Source organism: Crocodylus siamensis, chromosome 1 (assembly GCF_052110815.1).
Source record: "Crocodylus siamensis isolate JL-2025a chromosome 1, ASM5211081v1, whole genome shotgun sequence".
Lineage (NCBI taxonomy): Eukaryota > Metazoa > Chordata > Crocodylia > Crocodylidae > Crocodylus > Crocodylus siamensis.
Window position 1 is genome coordinate 254269277 of NC_143395.1, and position 17786 is coordinate 254287062.

Genomic DNA, 17786 nt, shown 5'->3' on the forward strand with positions numbered 1-17786 from the left:
AATTGCCTAGAGTGATGAGAAAAGTGAAGCAGGGAACAACATCCAGGGTTTACTATTTTTGTGTAGATCTGCATATTTCTCAAATCATTAAAAAAAAAGAGAGTACATTGTTTTAGTATCCTATGTAAACCTCTACACATGTGTAAGCTCCTGTATTTTATGTGCTGCATCCATCCTGTAGACATGAAGAGTTAAAAAAGAGTGCCCACTGGGGTGGAATTGTAGGAAAGCATGTGCCTAAGCTCCTGGGAGTCTAGGAGGGTCAACAGTGCTTGTAAGAGCTGAGGGCAGTTAGGCTGAAAGCTCTCATTTCCTTTTGGGGACCAGCATCCTAGAAGTGTGCTGGAGAGGACAAAGGGAAAGAGCTACAGCCAGCTTAGACCAAAGGGGGCTTAAAAGCCCCTGGGACATAGTGGGACTGAACAGAGCAGCCTGCCAAGTGACCAGCTGCTAGAAGGAGCACTACCAGGGTTAAAACAGTATGTTTGTGGGCAGGATTTGGTTCTACGTAACTGACAGAAATGGCTTCCAGCTATGGGATAAGAGAGAATACGTTTTCCTAGTTATTCTTTTAACTGAGTGCTGTAAAATTCATACTGCAAATGCCACTCATCTGCAAAATTCAGGCTTTGTGCTGATTATATTTATGTTGTAGATTTTCAACTTATATTTCCTCATGCCCTTCCATGTAATTTCTGTTAAAACCAAAATGATTTTTAAAATCAGAGCAGCATCAGTAAATGCAAAATAAGCTCCCACAGCTCATGCAGTTTAGTTTTAATTATTCTTATTTTCTGTCTCTTTTGCTTTAAAAAACCAAAAATCTTCTATTGAATAGGCAGAGCCCAGAAAACAGAGACCTGTCTATGGAATTAACTTTGCAGGTTGACTCTGTGGCTAAGTTGCAGCAGATAATGCTGAAAAGGAGAATGATTCCTTTTCCTCACTGCCCATGCTTAAATGCATCAAAGAGGTCATCATCTGGCTCAGGAGGAGCATTGAACTAATCTGTGCCCTCCTGCTTGATCATCTCCTGTAGTCCCCAAAGGCAAGCAGTACAAGGATGGCTTTAAAAAAAAAAAAAAGGAAAAGAAGCATCAGCATAACCTAGGTTCTGACATTGATGTCTACACGTGTGCATTTAATGCATCTTAGCCCAATTTAAGGTGCATTAAAGTCATGTGTCTACATGTGCGTACCCTTAATGCATCTTAAAAATGGCAATTTTAGGTTATTTTGGCATATAAACACATACTTTTCTGTCCCGTGATGCACCGGAGATCCGCTGCTTCAGGGCAGACTCAAGTCTGCTCCACATGCAAGATGAGGCAAACTGTGCTGCGCCATGTGCAGTTATGTAAGCAGCAAAATGCATGTCAGTGTGCAGAAAATGGTGGCACTGCACTTTTGAACTAACACACCTCCAATGTGTTTTCATTCAAAAGTGCACTGCCACCATTTTCTCAGTGCTGACACGCATCTCATTGCTTACACAACTGTAAGCGTTGCAGCACCAGGCACTTTCAAAGTGCTTGGCGCTGCAGCATTTACGTGTGTAAAAATGCCCTTTGAGCCTAAATCTGATATCTGCATAAAGCAGGTATCAAGTTTGTGTGTGAATAACTAAATTGCATTAGTGAACATGTAGACGCGCTAATGTGTATTAACTTAGTGTGTGTCCACTGACTTGGGACTAACTTGAGTCCCAAGTCAGTCTGCACACCCACATTAATGCTCCTTAGTGCATGCCTAAATCACCTTAGACACACACCTAAATCACCTTAATGTGCATTTAGCTAATGTGCATTAAGTTTAGGCACGTGTAAAAGCATGTGTAGACACACCCACTGTTATCTATTATGAAAGTCCAAATCCTGTTCCCTATGAAAGTGACATATTGTCCATTAGTATTGTGCACAGTTATTCTTCACCAAGTAGAATAGATGTGGGTCTGTTTCACAGTCCACTTCATTCAGGTCATGCCCAGTGTTCCATCTACTCCTCTCAACTTGCCTGCCTACCACTGAAGTTTAAATGAAAAACTGGAATAGTTAGAAATGAAAACATTGTGAAGCAAACAGAAATTGTCAAATTAAGCTATTTTTAATTTGTGGAATACCTTAATATACTTAATTCATCACAATGATTCTTTTGCAGAGATATCGAGTACAAGGAGCTTCAGTTATCACTGGACCAGGTTACCATTTCTAAGTCACAGTTTTCATGCAGAAACTCAATGTCTACCTCACAAGAAACAAGGAAAATAGTAAAACCCAAGAGTAACAAGATGAAGGCAAAACTCAGAACAACTCCTTATCCACAACAGGTAACCCTTTCAGAAACATTTAACTGCCAAATAAAGTGACAACAGTGTGTTTATGGTAATAACTTGAGATATACTTGCTATTAGATTGAATATAATATGCTCTTCAGTAAAGAATTTCCTAGATACTCAGAGTTAACATGGGGCTTGTCCTTTCTTGGGAGGTATCATTGGACAAATATTGCAACAGAAAGAGAAACATTTAATGATAATGAGGTTATTTACTAGCATTGAAAAGCTTGAGAATTTGGGGTCTCAATTTACTTGAAAGATTAAACTTAATCTTAGTAAAAAAATGAGAACCATATAACAGGAAAGATGCTATGTGGTAAACTGAGCTGGTGTTTCATACATCAGACACTCATTTTTGTTTACAAAGAATACCAAACAAATGTTGGCAATTCCTTTACATAGCAGAAAGCTTGAGGGGAGAGGGGAAGGGGATGTAGGAGACCAAAGTTCAGTGCCTTCATTCTGCCACTAGCTTGTGGGGTGATCTTGGGCCAAACACTTAATCTCTCCATGCCTCTTTTTCTCACTTTGGGAAAAATGATGCACTTCCTTCATAAGTCACTTCAGGATCTGTAGATGAATCTACTAAGAACTAGGTCAGGCTGGGCAAAATAGGGTCTGTGGGCTGGATCTGACCTGCGATTGGATCCAGTTTGTGGCACTCTGCATGGGGCCTAAGGCAGTCTGTGCCACACCCCTACCTGCCCTGGTACTGGCCAAGACACAGCTTCCTGGTGGGACTGCTCTCAGTGCAACTCAGCAGACCAGGTACTGCTTGGCTCCTTCTGCCTCAAGCAGCACCTCCTCCTACACTTGCTATGCTTCTCCAGGCGGCAGGTAGTGTGGGGAAGCAACGGGGACAAATGCCAGGCAGCAGATGCCCAGCTCTAGCTACCCTCCACCCACTTGGCCACCCACAGGTGGCTGCTCATTGCACTGAGCAGGCAGCGTAGGTGGAAAATGGCCTGAAGTGGAAGCCCCACACACTGGGGCAGAAGCCTGACAGCTACAGTTTCCGCCCCCTGCCTGGCTCCACGTCTGCTGCCCAGCATGTGTCCCCATCACTTCCCTGCACTGCCTGCTGTCTGGAATGGTGCAGCAGGGGCAAGAGGAGGAGGAGCTGCTGGAGGTGGTAGAAGCCAAACAATACCTGGGCAGCTACAGCTGCACCAGAAGCTCCGCTGGAAAGCTGTACATGCTGGCTGGGGCTGGGGCATGGAGGACCATGGCACAGGTGGGAGAGGGTGGGGCTCAGCCCCATGCAGAGTGCTGCAGGGGCAGACATGGGTCAGAGTTGGGGGGCAGACTGCACCTGCACCTGCATTTGCACAGCCCAGGTGAGCTCTGCTGCACACACTCCCCTGCACCTGCACCTCCAGCCAGCTCCTGGGACCTGGTGTGTGGGTAGCCCCCCACATACACCCACACACAATATACAAGCTTAAGACTTTATTTTGAGCTATTATGCAATCTCATCTATATACACTACTCAAAAAACATTAATCAAGACAAAAATATTTTTTTAAATAAAATTAAAATGTTATAGTAGAGGCTTGATTTTTTGTATATGATTTGTTTTTTTTTAATCTATAATTTATTAAAATAATATCTTCTGAAAGATTTTGTATGTGTGGCCCTTAACAGCTCACCAAAACTCATTAAATGATAGCTGAAATAATTGCCCACCTGTGAACTAGGTGTTTTCCTTATACACTAACAATTAGATCTAGCACATGCATTTTATTTCTTACAGTGAGTGCTAATCAGACACTTGGACTTAAAGAAAAAAACATATTATGGTATACAGCTGACAGAGAATAGATCTAGACTTGTCATTCCAAAGCTTCCCATGTTAACAAACAATCTTTTAAATAAAGCAAATCAATAATACTCTGAAGCTTCACTTATCCAAGGATTCCTGTTCTTCAATACAGGCTTATATCGTGTGATGCCAACTACATTCAGAGAGTTATGGACTATCTGAATGTTGACTATGCAAACTTATTTGTTACCTTCTTATAGTAGGATGTGCTCTATTATTTTTTGATTACATCAAAACTGTTTTTTACAACCTTTTATTCAGTAACATAATGATATTGTATTATATTTACACACCATATTCTGTAGGTGCTAAAAGAACATAGATCTACTTCTGAAATGCAGCCATCTCTTATGTGTAGTACATAAATCATTGTACAAAGTGCAGCAACAGTTACTAGTGGGTACATCTACACGTACAATTACCCCAGCATAATAAATTCTGGTGCAATTCACGCTGGAGTCAGCTGCTGCTGGGCACTACGTTTACATGTGCGCCTGGGATCGCAGCAATTTGAGCTAGGAGCACCCCCAGGCTGGCAGAGAGCCTGGGGGGTTCAGCCCCAGGTTCCAGGTGGTGGTTAGGCAGTGGAGGGGCTGGCTGGGCATGAGGGCCCTACAGTGTGGGGCTAGCTAGCAGGCAGTCACTGTCTACATGTGCATTCCAGTGGCATAAATTACTTTGCCATAGGACAGCACTTGTCCCAGACACTACTATCCTATGGCAGAGTTAATTAATTTACTGTGCCCTAATTTGTGCACGTGTAGATGGTGACGCTTTATTGTGGAGCCAATTAGTCAACTCCAGAATAAATCGCACATGTAGATACACCCAGTGCGTAGCATTCTTTGCCTCTCTTCCCAAATTGCTTCTAATTAAAAACAGGGGGAAGAACTTCAGATAGGCACAATGCAGTTATCCAAATTAAATTTCTTACTGTGCACTTAGGCTTGTCTTCACAAAGAACAAAGCTACATTTCTGACTTATTTATAATTAAAGTATGATTTAAACCTCAGTAAAACAGTGAAGACATGGTACTTTACTTTTACTGTGAAATAAACGTGCTAATGTAAGCCCAATGCCATCACTTTATTATTAATGAGGTCACAGACTCCTGCATCTGTCTGCTGTGCTGATACATTTCAAGGTTAGTCATTAAAGCCTTTTCTTATTTTTATTTTTCAGTCATACAGCTCATTCCAAACTGAGAAACTGGAATGTGGCCAGGCTGGAAGCTGGAGATCCAGCCCCACAGCAAATGCTACCACGATTCAAGAACAAAATATCCATTCAGAAAACAGTGAACTTTTATATACCCCTTCTTATGGTTTGCCTTTCTCTTACCATTATGGACACTTTCCTGTAGATTCTCATGTCTTCAGTAGCAAAAAGCAAATGCTGCCATCTAAATTTGGGCAGTCTCAAGGATCACCTTGTGAAGTAGCTCGTTTTTTCTTGAGTACATTGCAGTCAAGTGGAGAGTGCCAGTGGCATTACACCAACTCTTTAGTACCTGCCAGCCAGTCACCATCTAAACATCTTCCTGATCAACCTATGAATATTGTACGTCATAATCTTGCACAAAGTTATGAAGGTGAGTGCTGTCTTAAAAAACCCAAAATAAAACCTTGTACAGTATTAGGAAGAGTTAATTAATGGTTTTTAAAATACGAAATACATGTTTGATAAGCGCAGAAGAAATAATAGAATTTGACATTTTATTTACCAAAGCCTTCTTTAAAAAGAAATGTCTGAGAAATAGCAGTAATTTATGCTGTTGCATGTTTGTTTACAAAGTCAGTCAATATAATTACTCAGGTGAGTTGTACTGTTAAACAAAGACAGATGGAGGTATTCAGATCTCCACCTACAGTTTAACTGTGGAAACTGAAATAGATCATAAGCACTGCCATTCACTGAGGTAGACACAGGTCCATCTTGCCCAATATCCTGTGTCCTGCAGTGGCAGAGTGGATGCTGAAAGGGAGAGTGAACAGGATATGACCTGCATTTATCCCTCATTCCTCTCCCACTTGCAGGCTGCAGCATTTCATGGCCTGGGGCCCATAACTCCCATGCTCAATAGCTACTGATGCACTTTTCCTCCTTTTCTGAATCTGGCTGCATTGCCAGCTTCCACAACATCTTGTGACAACGAGTTCCACCCTACATATCATGTGAAAAAGAACTTTCTTTTGATATTTTTTAACTTGCTGCCTACTAGTTCCATTTTACAGCCCCTAGTTCTTGTACTGTGAGAGAGAGCAAATAGTAAGTTCTTATTTACTGTTTCTTCACCACCTAGTATTTTGTAAACCCTTATGCCCTCAAGCATTTGTTTTCTAAACTGAATAGGCTTAGTCTCTTTAGTGTCTCCTCATATGGCAATTCCTCCATACCACTAATCATCCTTATTGCCCTCTTCTGTGCCTTTTCTATCTTTTTTATCATCATTATTATTGTTTCTACCAATCTTCCAGGAATCCGGAGTTAGACTCACTGGCCTGTAGCTCCCTGGATCCCCTCTAGAGCCACTTTTAAAATCTTGGGGCATCTATACACACAATCCAGGGTGGGAGTGGGGAGGTGTTTAAGCCACTCTAATTAAAGCGGCTGCAGAGTCGCATGTATTCAGTGTCCCTGCACTTCAAAATGGCAGTGGAGGCGCTTTAATTAAAGCTTGTTCAAGGAGCTTTAGTTAAAGTGCCCCTGGCGCCATTTTGAAATGTGGGGATACTGAAAACATGCGACGCAGAGGCATGCACGTTTCAGAATCAATTAGCACACATCAGAGCAAAGGTCCATCGCATGTATAGGTGCCCTTGGAGTCTGACTGCCAGCTTTCCACCCCTTTGGTACTGAGGTTCTTTTCAGTGCTATGTTGCATACCACAGTTAGGAGTTCTACAGTTTCCAGTCTGAGCTTCAGGACTCTAGGGTGAATGCCGTCAGGTGCTGATGATTTGCTACTGTTTAGTTTATCAGTTGCTCTATGACCTCATCTATTGAAACCTCAGTTTGGGTCAGCTCCAGACTTGTCCCTAGGGAGAAGTGGATCCGGGGAGGGAATCTCCCTAACATCTTCTACACTGAAAACAGATGTAAAAAACACATTAGTGTCTCAGCAATAGCCCTGTCATCCTTTTACACCCTGATAATCCAAAGGTCCAAATGACCTGGCAGGTCTTTGGCTTCTAACATACTTAAAGAAATTTTAATTGTTACCTTTTACGTTTTTAGTATCTCCTCAAATTCATAGTTTCATAGTTGGTAGGGTCGGAAGGGACCTGAGCAGATCATCGAGTCCGACCCCCTGCCATGGCAGAAAAGAATACTGGGGTCAAACGATCCCAGCAAGGTGTGCATCTAGCCTCCTCCTAAAGACCCCCAGGGTAGGGGCCAGCACCACTTCTCTTGGAAGTTGGTTCCAGATCCTAGCCGCCCTGATCATGAAGTAGTGCCTTCTGATATCTAGCCTGAATCTACCCTCTGCCAGCTTGTGACCGTTATTCCTAGTCACTCCTAGTAGTGACTACAGGGGGAAAAAGGAACCAACAATACTGCAGGCTTACTTTTTTGCTTGGTTCAATTTAAATGCATTTTTAAGCACGTAGACACCCCTCAGGTGTGCCAGATTAATCTTGTCAGTTTTGTGGACTTGGACAAGAAGATAAGAACATCCTATCTGGACTCATACGGAAAGGAGTGTCTAATTTTAGTAGAAAACTAAGAGTCCACATTAATTTATGAATGAAATTTAGATATTTGAAGAATGAACTCAGACTTATGAATGGAACTTCATGCAGGAGTAAGGCAAGCTAAAAAATCTTCAAGTGCTTTGAGTAACCACATATGATAAACATTCTACTGCATGACAAAAATAGTTTATTCTAAGACAACAGAAAACAGATGAGGTTTCAGTACCTGCAGGAGTAATGAAGTCAGCAAGAAAATAGAATCAGCAGTTACAGGAAGAATATTCATTCCTTGTTGGAAAAAGGTAAAACTATGGATATTTCTGTTATCTGTGAACAGAACCTGGCCACCAAATTTGACGGATCAAAAGGGATGGTCATACTGATAATGAACAGGACCACATTTGGCTGAAGATCCTTTGACAGCAATAACAGTATTTTACAGAGTTGTCCTGACTTACCAGAAGGCTTCACGTACAGTATTTCTCTGCTTCCCGTAGGATCGGAAGGGACCTGAGCACATCATCAAGCCCGACCCCCTGCCATGGCAGGAAAGAGTACTGGGGTCAAATGACCCCAGTAAGGTGTTCATCTAGCCTCCTCTTAAAGACCCTCAGGGTAGGAGCCAGTACCACTTCTCTTGGAAGTGAGTTCCAGATCCTAGCCGCCTTGACCGTGAAGTAGCGCCTCCTGATGTCTAGTTTGAATCTACCCTCTGCCAGCTTGTGACCGTTATTCCTGGTCACTCCTGGTAGTGCTCGGGCGGAACAGGGACTCCCCCAATGCCTGCTGGTCCCCTCTGACTAGTTTGTAACAGGCCACTAGATCCCCCCTCAACCTTCTCTTGTTCAGGTCCCGTAGCCTCTCCTCGTAGGGCCTGCCCTGCTGCCCCCTGATCATGCAGGTGGCCCTCCTCTGGACCCTCTCCATGTTGTCCACATCCCTCCTGAAGTGTGGCCCAGAACTGGATGCAGTGCTCCAGCTGCGGCCTGACCAGTGTCACATAGAGGGGGAGGATCACCTCCTTGAACCTGCTCAAGATGCATCTGTGGATATATGACAAGGTACAGCTGGCCTTCCTGACTGCGTCCCCATACTGTTGGCCCATGTTCATTTTGGAATCAATGATGCCTCCAAGATCCTCTTCTGTCTCTGCACTGATGAGAAGGGAGTTCCCCAGTCTGTAGGTATGCTGCTGGTTCTTTCCCGCCAGGTGCATCACCTTGCACATGTCAGTGTTGAAACCTATCCTGTTCCCATCTGCCCACCCCTGTAACCTGTCTAGGTCCAATTGCAGCCTATTCCTCCCTTCTAGCATGCCCACATCCCCCCACATCTTAGTGTCAACTGTGAATTTGAACAGGGTGCTTTTTACCCCCTCATCCAAGTTGCTGATGAAGATGTTGAACAGTGTGGGCCCGAGGACCAAGCCCTGGGGGACCCCACTGCCCACATCCCTCCAGGTTGAAAATGACCCATCCACCACCACTCTCTGGGTGCGGTCCTCCAGCCAGCTGGCAACCCAATTGACTGTTTGGGTGCCGACACCACAGTCCCCCAGTTTTTTAATGAGAATGGGGTGAGAGACAGTGTCGAAGGCCTTCCTAAAGTCCAGAAAGGGGGCACATCTGATTATGTGGATTGTTTTTCTTAAGACAGATCACACAGAGAATGTGAGCTCTCTCCCATGAAGAAAAGAAGTGTTGTAAAGCAAGTTAGTAACCAAGACCTAACTTTGAAAAGTGAAAAGTGACTTCAGAAAATTAAATCTTTGTGAGAATTTTCTCGAAGAATTTCACAATTGAAGAAAATGGGAAACACATCCTGGTAAGCTCAGACTTCCTCAAAGATCACTTGTGTGGCTCTCTCAGAGTTTATGTGAGTTAAGAGCAGGAGGCTTCAGAAAACAGTTTGGATTTACCTCTTATAGAGTCTGCTGCATCTCTGGATGATTTGCAAAGATTTCAGTAGAATGTGAATACAGTATCTGATCTTGTCCGTGTTATCAATTTTTTGACCCAGGTTTTTCCCAGGTATTCCTTGACCAGCAGAAAGCCCAATAGCTTTAAAGTAAAGAGAGGGTCTGCTAAGCATTATCTCCAGTTCAAAGCCAAAGCCAAACGTGATATCTGGCAAGAGGCTCGGAATCCAGTACCGTTGCAGCAAAAAACATCACAGTAATAGAGATGTCTGCCAAAAAGGCTGTGGACCAGATACACATTTTTACATATGGATACTGCTTTGTTTTGGAGAGCCCTGAGGCTTTAAGGTCATCATTCTAACAAGTTCGACGTTCTAGAAAAACATGTAGCTATTAAACTGCCTGCATATGAGATGTCACCTCAGAATTCTGTCTTTGGACCTTTTTAACTTTCCTGATGACCTGCTTGCTAGGAAAGAAATCTCCTTCATGGATGATGATCTCCAACTTTGCCAATGATGCTGACTTCATAATACAGGATATGTATAGAAGTAATGGAATCGGAAAATTAATCTTTAATCTGATTGTATTGTTCTGTCTCCTGACTACATTTGGTTCCATCATTCATGTTGAAATTGAGGAAGCTCTGAAAATTTTGTAAAAGCTACAAACCTTGAAACAGACCCACATCTATTCTACTTGGTGAAGAATAACTGTGCACAATACTAATGGACAATATGTCACTTTCAGAGCAGCCCATCTTCACATTCTTTAAAAAGAAAGACAAAAACGCCATACAGTCTTTAAGATCTTTCCAACCGTTCATGGGACAGGTAATGACAAAAACAGCGAACGTCAAGCAACAACATGCAACAGGCCAGCACCCATGTCTGCCTCACTTGCAACTTTTGTCCTTGTTCCTAAGCTTTCAATTCATTGACTTCTGACAGCTGCTCACAGCCTTGTCTCCTGACTTCAGTTCTTCACTTCACATCTGCTGCTGCTGCTGCATAGCAGCCCTACACTTCATATTTATGACCTAGCTCTAACCACTAGAGAAGACTGCCCACATCTGGTTCAGACCAAACTACAGCATGGTTACTGCTCTAGCAGTGCTAAGATGGCCACCTTATGGCTATTAACATCATTAACTGTCGGTCTTCCCTGCAACCTTTGACACAGTGGACAAGGCGGCCCTAACATGTTTAAATGATGCAACTGCTCTAGATGACCAAAGCACTATAGTGGCTCCAGTCATTCATCTCTAGCAGATCTCTGAAAGTAGTTACTGCTCATTCCTTCTGAAGGCTCTCACATGGAGTCCTGCAGGGTCCATAGCTTCTCTTCAATATTTACATAAACTGCTGGAAGACAGTGAGCTGCTGCGGTCATAGCTGCAGGCAGTACACCAAGAAGACCTATGTGACACTTAACTGATGTGACCACTATCTAAAATATTGAAATTCCCATAGAAAGTCAGTTGTTGGATAAAGAGGAGCTGGCTTAAGCTGAAGCTAGACAAAACCAAGTCGGGGGAAAGGAGAAATGTTTTTATGAACTGACCAAGCTGTTGTCTGCAGGTATATAGCTCCCATTCAGCACAGTGGCGTGAAGCCTCAGGGTTCTGCCTGACTGTGCACTAAGCTTGAATAATGATGTCAGTTTCCAAAAATACCTGCTTTCCTGCCCAGCATACAAGGAATATTCATCTTTTCATATTGGATGAGGAGCTGGCCACAATAAATTGGGTAGTTGTCACCTCCAGTTGCAGCACTGTTGTACCTTAGGGCATCTGAAACTGAATACAAAGAGGAAACACAAGCTCTGGTTAAGACAGAAAGCAACTCCAGGATAGCTTAGACCAGGGATGTCAAACTCATCTGGCCCCTGCTGCTTTGGAATCCATACACAGGTGGTGCTTTTTCCAGCTGGTCTGGGATGTGGGCTGCATATGGTGCCTGAATCAGTGGCTGGGGACCCATTCTGCATGTGGCACCACCCACAACTGCTCTTGCGCAGATACCATGTTCAGTGTGTGTCCCAAATTGGCCAGAGCAGGTGCCACATGTGGCATTTGTCCCAGATAGGTTGGGGGGGGGAAGAGGAGGGTGTAGCACCACATGCAGTGTGTATCCTGGGCCCTGTGCTTGAGGCTGGTCTGGCACATGGCACATGCTACATGTGGGTCCACTCCAGTCCTAGGGGCAGCACCAGGGGCCATTAAGGGAGGCTTTGTAGGCTGTATCCAGCCTGTGAGCAATATCTTTGACACCACTGGCTTAAACCATTTCTAGCGCATTGGGCCTTTGCTCAGAGTTTCTCCACTGGCTCCCAGTCAGATACTCTAGCCAATTTATGGCCTGGATTCTTATTTTCAAAGCATTTAATGGACTATGTCCTAGCTATATCAAGGAGTGAATTTTGATCTATGAACTACTATGACAAGCTTTACTCTTCTGAGACAATGTAGATCACAAAGCCCAGGATTCAAGCATGGGACAAATCATTCTCTTTTGAAGAGAGAGATTCATAGATGTTAGGGGCTGGAAGATCTGGTCATGTCACAATATTTTAATGGAAATCAAGCAAATCCTGGATTTAGCTATCTTATTAAGGCATAGAATCATAGAAAATTAGGGGTGGAAGGGACTGCAGGAGGTCATCTAGTCCAATCCCCTGCTCAAAGCAGGACCAGCCCCACCTAGATCATCCCAGCCAAAGCTTTGGTCTAGCCAGGTCTTAAAAACCTCCAAGGATGGAGAGTCCACCGCCTTGCTGGGTAACCTGTTCCAGTGTTGTACTACCCTCCTAGTGAGAAAGTTCTTCCTAATATCTAACCCATGGGCAACTGGTGCCCCCCACATTGACCAGTCAGCAACTGGGTGCCGATCACATCGACTGGGGGTAGGGGGTCCCCCGCAGCCAATCTTGCTGACCAGGAAGCGGCCACAGTGCTCCTGGAAGTGGCTGCAGCACTCCGGGAAGTCGCCGCAGTGCTTCATCTGGCACTCCCACTCCCTGGCCAGCACTCTCAGGGGAGGCACTGGTGTTCCTGCCTGTCCCCCTCCCCCATCCATCACCTAAATGGGTAGTGTGGCCTGTCAGGGGGTGCACCAGCACTCTCAGGGGATGCAAGTGCACCCCTGTGGACCCCCTATTTGTTGGCACTGATCTAACCTAAATGTCCCTTGCTGCAACTTGAGACTGTTGCTCCTTGTTCTGTCATCACTGAGAACAGTCTAGCTCCATCCTCTTTCGAACCACCCTTCAGGTAGTTGAAGGCTGCTATTAAATCCCCTCAGTCTTCTCTTCTGCAGGCCAAATAAGCCCAGTTCCCTCAGCCTCTTCTCAGGAGTTATGTGCCCCAGCCCCTGAACCATTTTCATTGCTCTCTGCTGATTTCTCTCCCATTTTTCCACATCCTCTTTGTAGTGAGGGTCCGAAAACTGAACACAGTACTCCAGATGTGGCTTCATCAGTGCTGAATAGAGGGAATAATTACTTCCCTTGATCTGCTGGCAGCACTCCTACTGATGCAGCCCAGTGTGCCATTAGCCTTCTTGGCAACAAGGGCACACTGCTGTCTCATATTCAGCTTATTGTCTACTGTAACCCCTAGGTCCTTTTCTGCAGAGCTGCTGCCCAGCCAGTCAGTCCCCAGCCTGTACTAGTGCATGAAATTGTTCCGTCCTAAGTGCAGGACCTTGTATTTGTCCTAATTGAACCTCATGAGATTTCTTTTGGTACAGTCCTCCAGTTTGTCTTAGTCACTCTGAATCTTAGCCCTACCCTCCAGCATATCTACTACTCCCCTCACCTTGGTGTCATCTGCAGACTTGCTGAGGGTGCACTCTATGCCATCTTCCAGGTCATTGATGAAGATACTGAACAAAACTGGCCCCAGGAACAAACCCTGGTGTATTCCACTTGATTTCACAGCCTTCCTCCTTGAGGCAATTTTACCATAAGTGGCATTTAGTTTGATCATCCTTTCCATTCTCAACTCCCTTCCAACTCCACTTCCTCCAAAAAATTATCTCCCACTCCAAGCAGTTTTGACTCCATAAAGGAAGTGCCAGACTCTGTAGTCCATTAAGGACTTTGCTATAGATTTTGAATGGAGGATGCTCAGATACAGATGGTAAGAAGCAGCATTATAAAACTGAAGCAGGAAATAGGCATTTAGAATTACTCAGATTAGGCAGCCTAGCTCCTTGAAGTTTGAGTGTTTTCTTCCTTGGAAACCATGCATTTTTTAACTCTGATAGTAGCTTTCGTTTTGTCTTTTTTCTTGGCTTTCCTGAGGGTGCAGGAGCCAGAATGCGGACTTATTCATGCTCTTCCATAGGTTGGAGCAGCCCAGGCTGGCAGGCTGACCCCCTCAATGTGCTGCTGGCTAAACAAGCTGTGCTTCCAGGCAAACATGTAAACACTGTACCTGGGCAATTCATGTCCAAAGCAATACACTCGGACATGAATTGTGCTTAAGTTTATTGAATTGCACTAATATCATGTGTAGATGTACCCAAGAACACCCAGCTCTAGTCATAACTGGAGGGGCTAATTAACACATGGATCCTTTTGGGGGTTGAGGGAGGTATCTGGAGAATATACACATACCAAGCAGTGCTGGGCTGTGGGATCACCATGGCTTGAAACCCTGTTGAATCTGCTGGGGCCCTAATGAATTATATGGTAAATCATGAACCTTTTGGCTTTGGATTAATATCATGCATATACTACACACGTGTGTGTGTGTGTGTGTGTAAGTGCAAAAGTGCTGCTTAGCAGTGTGTTTATGCAGTACCTCTGTTAAAACTTGCAGCAGTTTAAAAAAAGGTAAAAATGAATCAATACTGGATTAACTCAATTACTACAAACAGGTTTATTTCAAAGAAAACACTTTTTTGAAAAAAGTGTTTTCAAATTTGCTTCACACTTCCATGTGCTCAGGGAGAGTAAAGTCTGACTGTAAGGGGGCAGGGGGAAGAGGCTGTAGGGGGAAGAAGTTGGAGGGGACAGAGGCAAGGGGACCACCTGACCCCGCAGATTATTTTCTCGGCTGTAGCAGTGGGAGTGGGACAAATTCAAGAGAAACCTCCAAAAATTAGACTCTATACCTGGAAAATTATAATAAATTTATACATTTTCCATATATAGAATCTAATTATAGGGGCACAGTCTTATATTCAGGGTCATTTATATTCAAGTAAATTCAGTACTAAAATCAGCAACCACCGCAGGAAAACTTTTGAAACTTGGAAGTTAAGTAAGAATTTTAAAATAACCCAAATCCAATTTGCAGAAGTTGCTACTGCACTTTGGGACCCAAGTTATAGTGACCTTCAGTACAATTAAGGCTTGAAAATTATGTGAAAATGGAAGTTTAAGTTGCCACTGGGCAAAATTTGGAAAGTACTTTTCATTCAATGCTTAATATGGAATTTACAAACTAGTTCTGATCTTGGCATCAAAAACACAGACATAAGAATGCTAACGATTAAAAATTATGTTTTACACACTTGATAACTTTGCATAATTTTTATCCAGGTAGGGTAGGACTAAAACACGCAGCTTTTCTCATTATTTGTAAAAACACCAAAAGAGAAAGGCACCATCAGCAAACAAAAAGCAACACAAGTATCTATGGTTGGCTGATGAATCTTTCATCGTCAGACAGATCAGATCTTAAGGGAACTACCAATGCAATCATTTTTGAACTTCGGAGAAGGACTGAAGTCCCAATTTCAAATACCTTTAGAGATCTAGAATGCAGATCTGATTTTTGTATCTTTTCTTTCATATCCTGATCTCTAACTCCTTGTTTTTGACTTGTCAGAGTATCTCAAAAGCATAGGCATAATATATCCTAAGTAAGTTCCATTCCAATTATTTTGAGTATATATTGTTAATATGTAGTCTATAGAATCGGAGAAAATTAGGGCTGGGTGGTCATCTAGTCCAACCTTGTGCTATGATCATCCCTATCCAAATCCATGGTCTGCCATATTAGCAAAACTTCAGTCAACCTCCACATAGCCGCAAGACTTAACACCATAACCTACCACAGGTAGAGCAAGGGGAGCATAGTCACCAACATCTTGCTGCTTCTAATTTTATTAAAATATGCTCAAGAGTTCGAAGGAAGAGGGCCATGCCCCCTGCTACAGAGGAAGGCAAGCCCCTCCCCCACAGTTTATACCAATTTGATCGTGAGGTAAATTCCCTCCTGACCCCAAATGTGGCAATTAGTCTGCCCTGAGCAGAGGAGCAGGACCCTCTAGCCAGGAACCTCTGGGTTTAAGTCCCAGTAGGAGCACGGGCACACCCCAGTCAACCACTCCAGTCTTGGCTGTAGCCAACACCCAGTGCTTCTGAGGAAGGTGAATCCCCTTTCACAAACATGTGTAGAAGCAGATAAGGAAAAAAAATTCCTTCCTGGCCCCTTATGACAATCAGCAATATCTAGAAGCAGGGAAATACCTATGGTATAACACAGACATAGCTACTCCTAGATCAGGGGTGGGCAATTAGTTCGGGTAGAGGGCCACTTACTGAGTTTTGGCAAGGCATCGAGGGCTGCGTGACAGGCAGCCAGAGACAGATAAATATTACGTTTCTAAATTTTTTAGGGGCCCCGCATGCCAGACAGAATGGCCTGGCAGGCCGCGTCCAGCCCGCAAGCCGCATTTTGCCCATCTTGTCTTAGACCATTCCTGACCAATTCTTATCCAATTTCTTCTTGAGCATTTCCTGGGATGGAGAGGCCACAACGTCCTTAGGCAGTCTATTCTAGTGCCTCACTGTTAAAACAGTGAAGAAATGTTTCCTGATATCCAGTCTAAACCTACTTTGCTGCAACTTCAAGCCATTGGTCCACATCCTACTCTCTGCAGCAAGGGATAAAAGGTGTTTTCCCTCTTCTTTATGTTGCCCTTCAGATATTTGAAGACTGCCATCATGTCCCCTCTTAGGTACATTTTCTGCAAGCTGAACATGTCAAGTTCCTTCAGTCTCCACATGTCTTGCCTCCCAAACCTTGTGTCAATTTTGTTGCCCACCACTTGACCCTCTTTAACTTCTCCATGTCCTTTTTAAAACTGCACACTGTCCTCTAGATGAAGCCTAGTTAGTGCTGAGTAAAGAGGCACTATCACCTCCACTATCTTGCACCTAATGTTTCTATTGATGCATCCCAAAACCTTTTGTGCAACTTCATCACACTGCAGACTCATATTGAGTTTGCTATCTACTAGGACTCCCAGATCCATCACAATGCTGCCATCCAGTTAGGTGACACCCATTTTGTATTTGTTTCCAATTATCTTCCCAAGGTGCAGCCCTTTGCATTTGTCAAACTGAACTTCATGAACTCCTGTTATCTCCAGCCCAGCCTAGTTATCACAGAAGCACAGAATCATAGAAAAATAGTGCTGGAAGAAACCTCAGGAGATCATGTAGTCCAACCCCCTGCTCAAAGCAGGATCATCTGTACTCAAACAATCCTATACAAGGATTTTATAATACCTATGTAGCTATCAGAATTGCAGAAACAACTACAAAATGTGTATGTTTGAATTAAAAAGGCATAAAACCAGATCCATTCTTAATAAAAGACTAAGTAATTTTTTCCATAATGGCAGTAAGAATAAAGTTCTACTTGACTCTAAGGTATAATAAAAACGTAATTGTTACTTTCAGGTTAATCTGTGAATTTGTAACAAAGAGGTATCAAACATATAAAGTGCTTTTGATAATAAATCAAGAATAAAAGTAGCATTAGCACCAGTTTTCCAAATGTTTAAATCTCTGATAACGTCCTGATTTGACAGTGTTAACAAACATACAAACCTACAGCAACAGTTAAATGAACAGTAATCTCATCTAATAATGCAATCAAAATGTTTTCATGGTTGAAAAACTACACTGTAGAGCAAGCGAAGCTTAGTGGCAGCACCATTCCTGCCACATGTTTTTGGTTTTTCAGTACAGTTTTAAAAAGGTGCAGTCCATAAC

General features: G+C 43.4%; 1 protein-coding gene across 1 annotated transcript in view; it reads left to right on the plus strand.

Annotated features, from left to right (window-relative positions):
* SIM2 (SIM bHLH transcription factor 2) overlaps positions 1–17786 on the plus strand; it is a 67374-nt gene that overhangs the window by 45126 nt on the left and 4462 nt on the right. The window contains exons 9-10 of the mRNA XM_090060532.1: positions 2158–2326; positions 5341–5749. Coding sequence (XP_089916658.1) covers positions 2158–2326; positions 5341–5749 — 578 coding nt within the window. The remainder of the gene's footprint in view (positions 1–2157; positions 2327–5340; positions 5750–17786) is intronic.